This window comes from Prionailurus viverrinus, chromosome A3 (assembly GCF_022837055.1).
Source record: "Prionailurus viverrinus isolate Anna chromosome A3, UM_Priviv_1.0, whole genome shotgun sequence".
Taxonomy (NCBI): Eukaryota; Metazoa; Chordata; class Mammalia; order Carnivora; family Felidae; genus Prionailurus; species Prionailurus viverrinus.
Window position 1 is genome coordinate 81,745,433 of NC_062563.1, and position 14,281 is coordinate 81,759,713.

Consider the following 14,281-nt stretch of genomic DNA (forward strand, 5'->3'; position numbering starts at 1 on the left):
ACAACTATACTGACTAATGAGGCAGCCTGGTGGCCTGTGTCAATCTGTCTAATGTTAGTTCTAGAATGACTAGAATTCAAACTATGAAATATCCCCTCTTAAAAAGGTTTTGTCCATTACCTATCATAACACAAGAATACCAATTACTGCATAGTTTTCAGCTCCACTGGTTAAACACTGCAAAATCATGTCAAACCATTTTACCTGACAGACATATTTGTTCTTCCATTTGCTCAGCACACAGTGACTGTTTTGCATCAGCTCCTGAAGGAAACAGAAAAAGAGACAATGTAGTTGGCTATACACACTGTTGTTATCAGTTAAAGTGTTTCTGATTCGCAAGCAAAAAAAACCCAAAAAAGCAAAAGTCCAAAACAAAACAAAACAAAAAAAAGATCAGCATGCCACACAAAGATGCAACTGTTTTGGAACTCCTCACTAGACAAAAGCAAAGCTATCATCACTAGAAGAGTTGATCCTTTATGAAAATTAAAGCTGTTGAAAGATGTTTTAAAATAGATTTGTTTGTTGCCATTTTTGAAACTTTTGGAAAGATACCTCCAACTCCTTGAGTGAGTCTCGAAGTTTTTCTGGGCGTCTATTTTTGAGTGTCCATGGATAATCTCGTGCTGGCAAATGAAACATGTACTACAGTTAGTTAAACATGATTTAAAAAGGAAACACTGCTGAGCAGTGTGCCTTGGGAGGATTAAAATAAAACACCTCCTTAATTGAGAGGAAGTGGGCTTCATTTCCATCATCAAATAACAGTCTTTTCAAAAGCTTTGTCATAGGAACAGGATTTTTACCACAAAACAATCTCGGTGATCATAATTTTATGATGACAACCAAAGTGGCTCAGAGAATCCCTGGGAAAGTTTCCTTGTCCTGTGAATCTAGTACCTAATTGTAAATGACCAATTCTTTGCCAGAGAAGTAACTTTTTCACATGAATAATTAAAAGTTCAATCCTAAATTTTAAAGTAAACATCACCTATTAACATTTTTATTTAAAATGATCCTCTTTAAAAGCTATACCGCAATTCAATAATGATAAGCCTTTTTTTGTTTTAAATGCATTTAATTAAAAGATAAAATTATTCTTTAGTAGAAACTCAATGTTAGCTTAAGACAAACTAAAAATAGTTTACTTAAAAGAATAACATGTTAAATCATTACAATGATATCTGTTTCATCAGGAAAATAAATTCATCTTTGAGTTCTCCTAAATAATAATTCTAAATAAAAGTTATACATATGTGCATATGTTCTGTATGCATCCTCCTATAATATATAGTGTATATAGTATATATAGTCATTTAAATTTTACAGAATTACTATGTATCTTATTTCAGAAAATTAATTTCATTCTATAAACATAATGTATGATGTATAGAGCATATGTACAAGGTTTTAAATTGATGTTGCAGCTACTAATACAGCATTTAAAAAATTAAATGTCAGCTTGACCATTTAAAACAAGGGAACAAGTAGGATTTTCAGCTCTAACTGTATTATATATAAAACTTAAATTATATTTAATTTCACTCATCAAAACCATATTTCATTGTAGCCAAATTACATATATAATGTATTTATATACCTGAGAACAGATAAGGCTAGAAAGAATAAAATGCTAATATTAATCATTACAAATTTTTGTTCTTTTTTACAAATTTTATTTTCTTAAAATGGGTAATATGTATTAATCATTTAGGTATGGTATGTATAATAAAACATTATCAGAATTTAAATATGATATACTTACTTTAAATATAATAAATGATATAAATATGGTTCATTAAGAAAGTTTATGTTCACACAAGCATAGATCTTGTTCAAAACTAGACAGAGATTTCAAAGGTCTGAATTAGAAGTGCCTAAGAAATATAACTCTCATGTTTATATACCTCAACAATGGGAATTTACAATTAAAGAAATTTGGAGGGAGTAACATTTCCTACTTGTACAGAAAGCTTAAAAAAATGTTTAAGACTGAATCTTCAGGGATATTAAAACTCCAGTTTTATAATAATTACAAAAAAATATAAAGTAAGCTTACATTCTGCCAGCTTATGCTTTTCTTCTAAGTCACCATGCTCTGTCACTGATACTGTGGCAGAAGAGAGAAGGAAGAAAATAAAAATGGAAGTTATTTTAATTTTAATACTTTGTATTTTGAAATGCACATATATAATGTATATTATGCACGTTGTTGAGATTAATGAGTTATGTTAAATTTTTAAGAGGCTGGTGAAAAAATGCCATAATGTGGATGTTTTCATTTCATAGAGGTATTTCTTAAATTTGTAGTGCAAAGGCTTACATCACACAACAGGTGGGCCAATATCCTGAGCTCACAATCTCATCAGATAGGGAAGAGAACTGCAACGGAGTCCAGAATAGAAGCTGCTTCAGTCTGTCATCAGAACCATGAAGCTAGCCTATTAACCACCAAGCTAAGCATACAGGATGCCCACCCCAGCACCACTTCAACAGAGACCAAAACAGGAAGTAACTAGCTAGAAAGACCTTTTGGCCCATCATGAAACTTCTGGGATTAACAGGATTAATCAGATAAAGAAAATTGATCATTCACTCAGAAATGCCTATTTCAGATATCAGGTGAGGATCCGGGAGGCCAGCACCAGTGGGACCCACGCATTAACAATGCCCTCTACTGGGACACTGATAAATAAACGTGAATAGACTGTCCAGTTATCAGTCGGATCGGCAGTAAAATGAACATTTTCATGTTCTTCTACAGCATTTTCTCAATATTGCTTTATTTTATACAGAACAGATATCAACCTCAACATTTTTCTAAAGGACTAAAATGACTTTTTTTTAATTTTACAATTTACCTAATGCTCAAAAAAGGGTTTTTTTTAATGGTCAGTATTTTACAGTTTAAAATATTTCATTTATAAAAATTAGTTGTATAGAATAGATACTTTACCTGCTGGGTCTTTCTTGTCATAATACTGGTAGATCCCTATGTCTCTATCTATAGAAAAGAAGAAATAACATTAGATTGTGATAAAAAGTTCTGGGAAATAAGAAGCCAAACCATGCTATATATATGTCAGGATTGGGGTTGGGAGTGGGTAGGCAGGAAGGAGGACATAAACCATCTTTTTATGTTACTAGAAATAAATAAGATCAAAAGTATATGCGTTCATCTATTCCAGGGATATGTGGGAACTGGAAGGTTTATCAATCTAATTAGAAAAGATTTACACAAAACTGGAAGGGCATGAGGAAAGGAGCAGTAAAAAACTGAAATCATAAGACCAACTTTTCTCTTTCACACTTCCTCTGATATTTTTCACAGGGTGCTACCAAAAGGAACTGCCACTAAGCAACGCCATATGAAATTAGTGGATGGAAATGCCCTGTTGGATTCTGAGTTGTTGCTTGCTTTTCTCCAGTTTAGCTTGAATCTAGTACAGTGCTTGGGGGAAATTTGCAGGAGAAAAAGAAAATTAGAGGAAAGCATGGGTAAGTTACCTGAAGCTTTTTTAGATTCAAAAAACCTTCCAAATGCATTCAAATTCAGATGTTCTCCTGGGAGTAAAAAGCAAAGCAAGGCTTCCTAGAGTGATTTAACCAAGGACTCTCTGTCTTTGCAACTGAATTACAGGAAAACAAAATAACTGTGTCCATTTTGTTCCTATATGTGAATAGTGAAATATTTTTCCTTTGAATTAACATTTGTTTCCCTCCATGCAAAATAATTCTAGTTACTAACAAAAGAATGCAACTGTTTCTGAAGAAGTGGAAGCAGTACAGGCTGCCCCCTAGTGACTGACTGCTCCAAACTTTCTCAAACTAAATGAAACTTTCAAAAGAGGTATTATAGCTATAGCCAATTTTTTAAATAGAGTTGTTAAAAATATTCAATCCTGTGTACTTACTAAAGCTCCATTCTATTTACCATGCCACTAATTGGAACACATCATTTTTTTTTAAGATTTTATTTTTAAGTAATCTCCACACCCAACATGGGGCTCGAACTTACAACCCTGAGGTCAAGAGACTGCTCTTTTGACTGAGCCAGCCATGTGCACAGAGACATATAATTTTAAAGAATGAAGTTTACTTCTATTATTTAGATTAAAAATATTTAATAAGGGGTGACTGGGAAAGGTTATAAGTAGGGCTCCTAAGATACTGATAATATTTTATTTCTTGAGTGATTTTATGGGCATGTTCATTTTTTGATAGCTCAAAATATGCCCTTATGATCTTTATACTTTTCAATATATATAAAAAGGTAGGCTTTCAATAAAAAGGTAGACTTTTTTAAAATCTAAGAACCATAAGCATTATTTACATGGGCAATGTGTCCTCATATAATATTCCATCATTAGATGCAGCCAAATATTTATAACTCTAGAACAGAACTATGAAGACCATAAAGGCCCTTGAATTCTTTTTATTTTTTTTAAGCTTTTTAAAAAAAAATTATTTAAGTAATCTCTATAGCCAATATGTGGCTCCAGCTCATGACCTGGAGATCAAGGGTCACATGCTCTCCTGAGATAACCAGGCACCCCAAGAACCCCGAATTCTGCATCTGACCCAGAGTAGGCTGTCAAAACCCAATCAGAGCCTAAGCTGGATGAGGAGGGTGTCCATGCAGAATGTCAGGCTGACAGTGTATCAGAACCACAGGTGTCCTTTTCACCGAAGGACATTCACATGGGGCAATGGCCAAATGTGGGTGTCTAGGTGAGGAAGACATCCACATGTGGGAAGAGCCCAACATGGTATGTCAGAACCAATGTGAAATGAGAAGGGCATCCACATAGGGGAGGGAATGCCCGCTGAGATAGAAGACTGAGTGCATACAGGGTGATTAAGTAAGAAAAGATATGGGAATCCCAGGTTTCTCACTGTCAGAGAAGAGAAATACAAATATAGAAAGGGAGAAAATTAGAATGAACCCTCTGCTGGTAGATTAGAATTGATTTTCAATAGAGATAGATACAAAAATGAATATAGATGTAAATATATGTACATACATACATACCCTAGGCTCTGCCCACTGAGAGCCTAGTAAAAATGATACTCCAATAGCAGTAAGCATACCTAAAGCACCGCTGACTTCTAGATACCACTTCCCTCTAAAAGGAACCAAGCTACTTAGAGAAGTAACTGATTCCAGCACGCTAGGGAATCTTTCTGTTGTGCCAGAAAGAATGGAAATGCTTAAATACTGATAGGGACCTGTCACAAAGACATAGACTCAGCTTGAGTGGGGTCCCACTGGCCACATCAGAAACAATTTAAATATCAAAATAAATAATGATAGTAATGGATTAAAACCATTGAATAGGAAACCTGAGTCCACAGGGATAAGATAAATAATAAATATACTTAAAGTTTAATAAGAAACAATACATTTACATAATCTCAAAATATCTCCCTATGAAATACTAATTAACTCCAAAGGAAAAGTAACTTTGCAGTGGAGAATACTACCAGACACAATCTTAATGATCATAAACATTATCAATAAAGACACAAATTGAAATTGTACACCACCCAATTAGGATGTGCTGAAAATACAACACCTCTTCTGGGATATTCACATCAAACATATATAATCTGAAACTTCAGATTTGTAAAAAAAAAACTTCAAACATATCCAAATACAGGGGCCTCTTATAAAATAATTGGCATAAAATCTTCAAAACTGTTAAGGTCACAAAAGTTAAAAAATAAATAAAAATTTTAAGGATGAAAGACAGGAGTAATGTGTGTTTTAACAATGCTTATTAGTATTATGGGATAAAGTATGTATTGTTAGGAAATATCTTTTAAAAAATCTTCTCTTTTGGGGCACCTGGGTGGCTCAGTCAATTAAGTGTCAGACTCTTGATTTTGGATCAGGTCATGGTCTCACAGGTTTGTGGGATCGAGCCCACATCAGGCCCCATGTCGGGCTCGGTGCTGGGAGTATAGAGCAAAGAAATCCAACGAACATGAATATAATTAATTGTACACCTTAGCTGTATGTTTGAAATATTACCTTTTTTTTTTTTTAAGTAGGATTCACGCCCAGTGCAGAGCCCAACATGGGGCTTGAACTCATGACCTTGAGATCAACACCTGAGCTGAGATCAGAGTTGGATGCTTAACCAACTGAGCCACCTAGGCACCCCTGAAATGTTATCTTAATATCAAATAGAAATACCTTTACCATTAGTTAGCCTACAAATATTTATGAATATAAGTCAGTCATTAGGAACAATCCCAGGAAAAAATTGAACATGTATATCTCCTAAACGGAAACAAATATTAGACCAATATAATTTTCACAACAGAAAATCTAACTCAAATTGAAAAAATAACTTATTCAGAGTAACTAAAAATAATTATTTTTTTCATTAGCCAATTTTTCATTAAGTATAAAAAAAATAATGCAACTCCAGCAGAAGAATCTAAACTCTAATCTTTGCTAGTACTTACTTATAACATTGTAACTTATATTTGAAAATGACTGAAATTAATCCAGAGATCATTTACCCCCAATGTGTAAGGTATTCTTCAAAGACCACAGGTGCAGTTCAGTCAAGCAGAAAGACATCTGAAGGCAGAAGAAATCTCCGTCCTGTTTAAAAAATAATTAAAAAGAAATGCCAATTATCTTCCATTGTCAATAAAACCAAGATCTCTTAGAAAAATAATAGAATCATCTGACACTACTAATATTTGAGATATGGCCCATTAGAATAAACATATTTTAATGTACCCTTGGTTAACCATCAAGAAATAAACTCTAGGAAAAAAAAATACACTCTTCCTAAATGTAGTATGTCATCTCATTGAGAAATGTGATAACATGAAAATATATGTTTGAATCTTCAGTAACTTGTTTGATTTTTAAGGCTCTGAGTATATTTAGAATTATTTCATATTTAAGCATTTTAAGAACATTTTTAAGAAAAGGAAACATCTGGGAACTAGTGTATTATGCTAAGTGAAATAAGTCAGAGAAAGATAAATATCATATGATTTCATTCATATGTGGGATTTAAGAAACAAAACAGATGAACGTAGGGGAAGGGAAGCAAAAATAATATAAAAACAGAGAGGAAGGCAAACCATAAAAGACTCTTAAATACAGAAAATAAACAGGGTTACTAGAGGGCTTTGCATGGGGGGGGATGGGCTAAATGGGTGATGGGCATTAATGAGGGCACTTGCTGTGATGAGCACTGGGTGTTGTATGTTAAGTGATGAATCACTAACTTCTACTCCTGAAATCATTATTGCATTATTATATGTTAACTAAATTGGATTTAAATAAAATTTTAAAATTTTAAGAATTTAAAAATAAATAAAATATTTATTTAAAAAAAGAAAAGGAAACATCTGTTAGGTAATTATTACATATAAACACATTTTGTATTGTATTTTTAATATACAAAGCAAATATTTATCATCTCCCACATACAAACAAGCTAATTAGAGTGGAATTTGTAGGGCACCTGGTTGGCTCAATCAGTTAAGCGTCGGACTTCAGGCTCAGGTCATGATCTCGCGGTCTGTGAGTTTGAGCCCCTCATCAGGCTCTGTGCTGACAGCTCAGAGCCTGTAGCCTGCTTCAGATTCTGTGTCTCATTCTCTGCCCCTCCCCCACTCACGCTCTGTCTCTCAAAACTGAATAAATGTTAAAAAAAATAATAATAGGGGCACCTGGGTGGCTCAGTCGGTTGAGCGTCCGACTTTGCTCAGGTCACGATCTCACGGTCCGTGAGTTCGAGCCCCGCATCAGGCTCTGTGCCGACAGCTCGGAGCCTGGAGCCTGCTTCGGATTCTGTGTCTCCCTCTCTCTCTGGCCCTCCCCCCATTCATGCTCTGTCTCTCTCTGTCTCAAAAATAAATAAATGTTAAAAAAATTTTTTTTTAAATAATAATAATAATAAAGTGGAATTTGCAAAGTAAATGGTATATAGTTACTATTACAAAAAGTATTTACTTAAAGGTAAATGTGTGAAACCACAGTAGTGAATGTTCAGATTAGTTTGTTAATCTGCATCTCATTGTAGACCCAGATACAGTATTCTACTCTAATTACATTAGGAAAAAAAAAAAAAGAAAACAAGATAACAAAAGAGTACATGGAGTATTTCTCCCATTTTTAATATCAAGAGCTAGTGATGGTTATTACTGATACTTTTTCATGAAGGAGAACCTCATTAATTTGGACTAATTGGAGGAAGACCAATATGAATGAGTAAAAAAGTCAACATTTTACAAGTATTTGAAAGAAATTTATTTAACTTCCAAATGTTTGCTTAGAAATACATACAGTACTATACTATGTGGATAGTTCACTATGTGTTAGAAATACATAAACTATTGGTATCTTCTTTACAGAGATCACAAAAGAATTGCTCTTTCCAATAAAATTCTGAATAACAAAGAAAGCCTGAAAAATATTTATGACTTTTGTAGACATAGGAAAAAGCTCCCAGCTTCTTTAACATTAGGAGTGACTAAAAACATTTCCCATATTATTCATAAGGGTGATAACCCCAAATAATTTTAGACATAGTAGAAACTTCTTTCATCCTTCCTTTACCTTTACATTTGACCTCAATGTATTAATAATCAAGGAATAGATGCATGTTCAGATAACAAGATGCAGTGTGCCAATATTGAAACAGCAGAGTGAACAATGGCAGCATAAAATAAGGGCCAAGCCTGCCTGGAACAGTGGGGCTCTGAAAAAGCTACAGAGAAGTTGTGAAATGTCAGCAGAGCATCAAAGATGCATAGGATTTCACCAGTTAAATGATAACAAAGAAAATGATGATGATAGCAACAGGCAATACTCGCTAAATACCTCATGAAAAGCATTGTTCTAAACATTATATATATATATTAACTTATTTAAGCCTCATAGCTACCCTTTGAAGTAGTACAATTATTACTCCTATAATGAAGAAACTGAGGGACTGAGAAGTCACATAGCCAGCAGTTAGCTGAGGCAGACTTTGAATAGACACAGACTGGCTCCAGAATCTGTGCTTGAAACCAGAGCACTCTATAGTATTGGGCTATCTAGAAGGGTGGGAGGGAGAATAGGTAGCAGTGTTGGGTACAAGGATGGCATATCCCAGGCATGGCAGTAGATTAAAATGCATGGTAGAAAGTGACAGAAGGCACGCCTGGGTGGCTCAGTCGGTTAAGCATCCAACTCTTGGTTTCGGCTCAGGTCATGATCTCGAGGTTCGTGAGATGGAGCCGCAAGCTGAGAGCGCAAAGCCTGCCTGGGATTCTCTTCTCTTCTCTCTCTCTCTGCCCCTCCCCTGCTCGCATTCTCTATCTCAAAAAATAAACTTTAAAAAAAAAGAAAAAGAAAGTGATAGAAAAATGCAATTGCAAAGGGTAACAAGGAAACAGACTATAAAAATAATAGAAATGTTTGGACTGATCTGAGTTCACTCTCTTCTGTGAAGTGCCTTAAAAAGGTTAGAGATAGAACAAAGGACCCTTCAATCCCCAGAGCTGCCCAGCTGTCACCAGAAGCTGGCTGCCACTGTATGTAGGTATGGGGTAGAAGAGCTATGAGAAGATGAAGTTCCTTATCAGCAGGCAGTACAGAAAAAGTGGTATTAAGCTAATTACAACTTTTTCAATTCAACTGAACTTTATCTTGCAGAGTTGTCTCCTTGGGAGTGACTCTAGTGAGGCTACTATTACTTAAAATATTTCCAAAGCCATATTCTTTGGAATTGTTTTCAGTTAGTTTTATGAGGCTCATTTCAGGATTACTTTATGGTATACTTTTTTAAAAACCAAAATACTTACTGTTTTAGAATATGTAAACTGCACCCTTCTCATTTGGATGGGTGAGGTCTAGAATATTGGTTTAAAGAAACAGCTAATAAATTAAATATTTACTTGCATTTAGAAAGCTTAATGAGTATATTCTAGACCCTAACTGCCTGGTTTCTTATTCTAACTTCTCAGTTTACTACCTAACTTGGAAAACTGACATAGCTTCTCTAAGTTCCCCAAGATATAAAATGGCCATAATAAAGTACCTACCTCAGGGACTATCTCAAGGGCACTTTTATTCAATTAATTTATTGTTGCCATTGTTGCTGCTGCTACTGCTATTACTCTGTATGTCTAGCACTATGCAAATTTATATGAAAAAAACACAAGGAGCATGTTACATACAATCTCTGACCTTAGACAGTAATTTCACAAGGTGAAATGAATGAAATGAATAAATGAATAAAACTCTGTACTCCTAAGTACAGAGTACAATAGGGATTTTATAAAAGAAAAACATGTATCTGTAGAGAAGTTTCTACACAAGAGAAAGTATTTGGATTAGGACATGCAAATGGGTTAATATTTCACTGGGAACAGAGAAGAATGGATGTGATGAAACAGGAGCATATTTCTTCTGATATTAAGTATCAAAGGTCACAACTTTTAGACTACACTAGAAAATAAAAATTCACATTCTTCAATTCAGTGTCTATTCAGACACCAATAATTAGGATTTATGACAATGTAGACAAAGACAAGGCTGAAATTTAGCTGTTATTAGATACATAAAAAAGTTTTATTATGCAAATTAAATATAAAGTTTTACAGCTAAAGCCAAAAAGGCCACACCTTTACTTATATATCAAAAGAAGACTGCACTTGAAACTCTGCTTTTTTTTTCCAATTTAAGTCAATTCAATAATAAAGAATTTGTCAAAACTTTTCCCTAATAGCAGAAATGGAGAGAAAAGAATACTTTTCCTTGTAATTCACATTGGCCATTTCTAAGAAGCAGGAATGCTTTTAACCTGAAAACCAATAGATCCACTGTCCATATTTTTACTAAGTTTGAAACTCCTATAGTACTCAGAAATTACAGTTGGGGGAGAACAAGCAAAATGAGGTCCATGGAGAGCTTCAAATGTCAAGTGCAAACAAAGCCTGTGACCCTTTGTATTTGGACATAAAAAGAAGTTCTGAGAATCGTATGGGTTTGAGCCTATGATCTGGACTTGTCTTCCAGGTAGGTCAGTACCAAAGATTCATGTCTAGTCCCAATGGAGTGGGAACACTGAGAAAGATGCCCTAGTTCTCAAAATGCTCTGATACATAAATATTATCAATTTGTATTGATATTATTTCCCACTAAAAAATACAGGACAAAGGAAGAGAGGGGCATTCTGCTTTACAAAGGACCCCTTTGGGGGCACCTGGATGACTCAGTAGGTTAAGCAACTGACTCTTGATTTCAGCTCAGGTCATGATCTCACAGTCGTGAGATATAGCCCTGCATTGGGCTCCACACTGGGTGTGGAACCTGCTTAAGATTCATTCATTCATTCATTCATTCATTCTCTCTCTCTCTCCCCCCTCCCTTCCTCTCCCTCAGTCCCTTCCCTGCTCATAAGCATGCACATGTGTATATACACACAAGCTCTCTCTCTCTCAAAAAAACTTGTAATAAATAAATAAATAAAAACAAAGGACCCCTTTGTGGAACATTTGGTTTAGGGCAATAGCTGTAGAGGATGATACCCAGCTAGCTGTAGAGGATGACACCCAGCAGAAAATAAGCAGGCCTGGCAGCCATTTGGATAAACATAGTCAACAAAAGTGTGGGATCCAGACAAAATGGGATCCACCCCAGCAAAAGTAGACATGGTGGCCAAGGAGTAATCCATACCACCTGGAGAAACAGCAATAATCAGGCGATGGAGTAAGCCTAACAAATAGTTGGGTGAGGCAAGTGAGAAGAAAATAACCAATGCCCATTAGTAAATGATTGTACTTGTTTATGAGCACATGTGACAACCCCTGCAGACTCCCCAAAATACATACAATTAAGGAGGCTTTGCAGGAGTCATACCCTAGCAGGTAGGCCAAAGATAGTCAAATAGGGGTTATTCATCCTTCTTTTCCCCTGAACTTTAAATATCTGCTGATAAGACCATATAAGACTAAAAAGAATTAATGGAGTAAATAAAACAAGTTTATAAAAATCTACAATAACTACATGGGCACAGTGACAGGGGACCAAGTAACTATCCTTTTTAGCCCTCAAGATGTCTTGCCATCTTTACACTGTGCAGGTTCTTTAAAAGATACAGACCTTTAAACGTCTTGCATCTTACTCAAGAATGTCACCAGTTAAAAGGAATGCTGGTAATTTCCTCATTTGAAAAACTGCCTGGAGGAAGTAGTCAAGACTGAGCTTGTATTATTCAAATACTGTATTAGTGCATAAATAGTTGTTTTAAAGGAGGGTAAGAAAAGAATTTCAGAAGAATGATGGATTCTGCATTGTGGGATTGGGGTGTGAGCAGAGATTAAAAAGGGAGAGAAATAGGGAGTGCCTTAAAAAGTTAGCTGAGAAATGCTGTCCCTATTCAGTGCCCTTGTCCATTTCTTGGAGTAAAATCCAATGCACAATTTAGAGCTAGAACAAAAGTAGCCATTTAAGGGGTTATGTGAAAAAAAAAATGATTTAGTAAAAAATATAGCAAATAATAATCCAAATGAAAAGAAAAAGGAAAAACCTCTACAACAACAAAATGCCCATAATTTTTATGTTAAAATAACTTAAACTTCTACAGTTTTCTACTTAAATTCTGTAAGGTAGTTGATGACCGTCCCAGATGCCCCAGAAGCCCATCCTGAACCTAAACCTGCGATCTCCATGAGAGAATAAGCAGCATGATTTAAATTAATCTTGACCTAAATCTAGATGATTGTTCTGCTGTAGAGGCAGAATCTATGACAGTCCAAATATTGATTCATTCATTCATTCATTCATTCATTCATTCATTCATAGTGCACACAAGCGAGCAGGGGAGGAGCAGAGAAAAAGGGAGAGAATCCCAAGCAGGCACTGCTCTGACAGTTCAGAGCCCGATGTGGGGCTCAATCTCACAAACCATGAGATAATGACCTGAGCCAAAATCAAGAGTCAAACACTTAACCAACTGAGCCACAAAGGTACCCCTATGACACCAAATTTTGAGGACAAAATGGTGAGAGGATCCTTCTTACTTTTTACTTCCATTTTTAAAAAGTTTAAAGCCTTCCCTTCAAAACTGGTTACATTGTAATAAATCAATATTTATTTGCCTTAAGAAAATTGTTACCATATAGACTAAATTTTAAGAAAGTAACATGCAAAATAAAAACAGCTGTGTTAAAACACTGCAACTTGCTTTACTTTTGATAATTTTTCTTTTGAAAAAGAAAAACTATGTTTTAGAGGTACAGATTACTTGCCACTAAATAAATCTGCAAAATACTTGTCTTCCTGGTTTCTGAAGTCAGCTATTTTGACTGGTTTGGGAAGAACAGGAAGCTTCAGGGCAAATAAACCCCTAATGTAAAACATGATGGGAAAGGAAAGAATTAACAAATAGAAAACACTGTTCTAGTTTAACAAAGATAAATGATACCTGGCGCCAACGAGACATTTAAAATAAATGTGTTATCAGCACAATACCTCAGAGAGCCTAAGGGAATCTTTGTTGGGCATAAACTTAGAGTGTATACTTGCTATTTATTACCAACAGACTTTCTGAGGAATATCTATTCACCAATTCAAAATGTACAAAAATGAAGACAACTAAAAAAGCATAAATTTAAGATAAACCACTGGTTAACTGTATCATTGGGCAATTTTCAAATTACATGAAACACAGCATATTCCCCCGTAATCTCTTGTCAAGCATCAACATAGAATCATTAATAATACCTGTTAAGCATATTCATGAACATAGTTAATCAATGTCACATTACCAGAAATTAAGATTCAAAATAATATTTTGAAATATTTAACACTAAACCAAACAATTAAGCAATGAAAACATTTGTGTAAAAGGGCAGAGTGGTCTCAAAATAGAGACCTCTAGCTTGGATTGAACCTACTGCAACAGAAGACTAGAGAGAGCATTAGGAACACCAGACCGTTGGTACCTCAGAGAGTCCTATGATATTAATTATATTAATTAAATTTCACCAATATTTTGAGCACTTTAGGTGTATGGCATTTTACTGTGAGTCCAATATATGAAGATTTACAAAGTAGAATCTCTACTATCAAATAGTATCCATGTAGCAGATAAAATAACCACAAAAACAACATGAAGTTTATGGTAAGTGCTAATCTAGCAACAAAGGGTGTTCAGTAGGTGCTCTAGTTTGATAATAAAGTAGAAGGGCATTGAGGATTGTTAGTTTTTTTGTGTGTTTATTTATTTATTTTGAGAGGGGGGCAGGGGCT

The 14,281-nt window shown here is 34.8% G+C and overlaps 1 protein-coding gene across 5 annotated transcripts in view; it reads right to left on the reverse strand.

The window, feature by feature from the left end:
• WDPCP (WD repeat containing planar cell polarity effector) overlaps positions 1–14,281 on the reverse strand; it is a 381,390-nt gene that overhangs the window by 287,018 nt on the left and 80,091 nt on the right. For 4 of the 5 annotated variants that reach the window (XM_047852290.1, XM_047852288.1, XM_047852289.1 and 1 more), the window contains exons 2-6: positions 6,535–6,619; positions 2,960–3,007; positions 2,063–2,113; positions 559–629; positions 205–264 (exon numbers count right to left, since the gene is read on the reverse strand). In XM_047852290.1, the coding sequence (XP_047708246.1) occupies positions 205–264; positions 559–629; positions 2,063–2,113; positions 2,960–3,007; positions 6,535–6,619 (315 nt within the window). Of the gene's footprint in view, positions 1–204; positions 265–558; positions 630–2,062; positions 2,114–2,959; positions 3,008–6,534; positions 6,620–14,281 lie in introns of those variants that run through there. The other variant, XM_047852292.1, reaches the window with a different exon arrangement.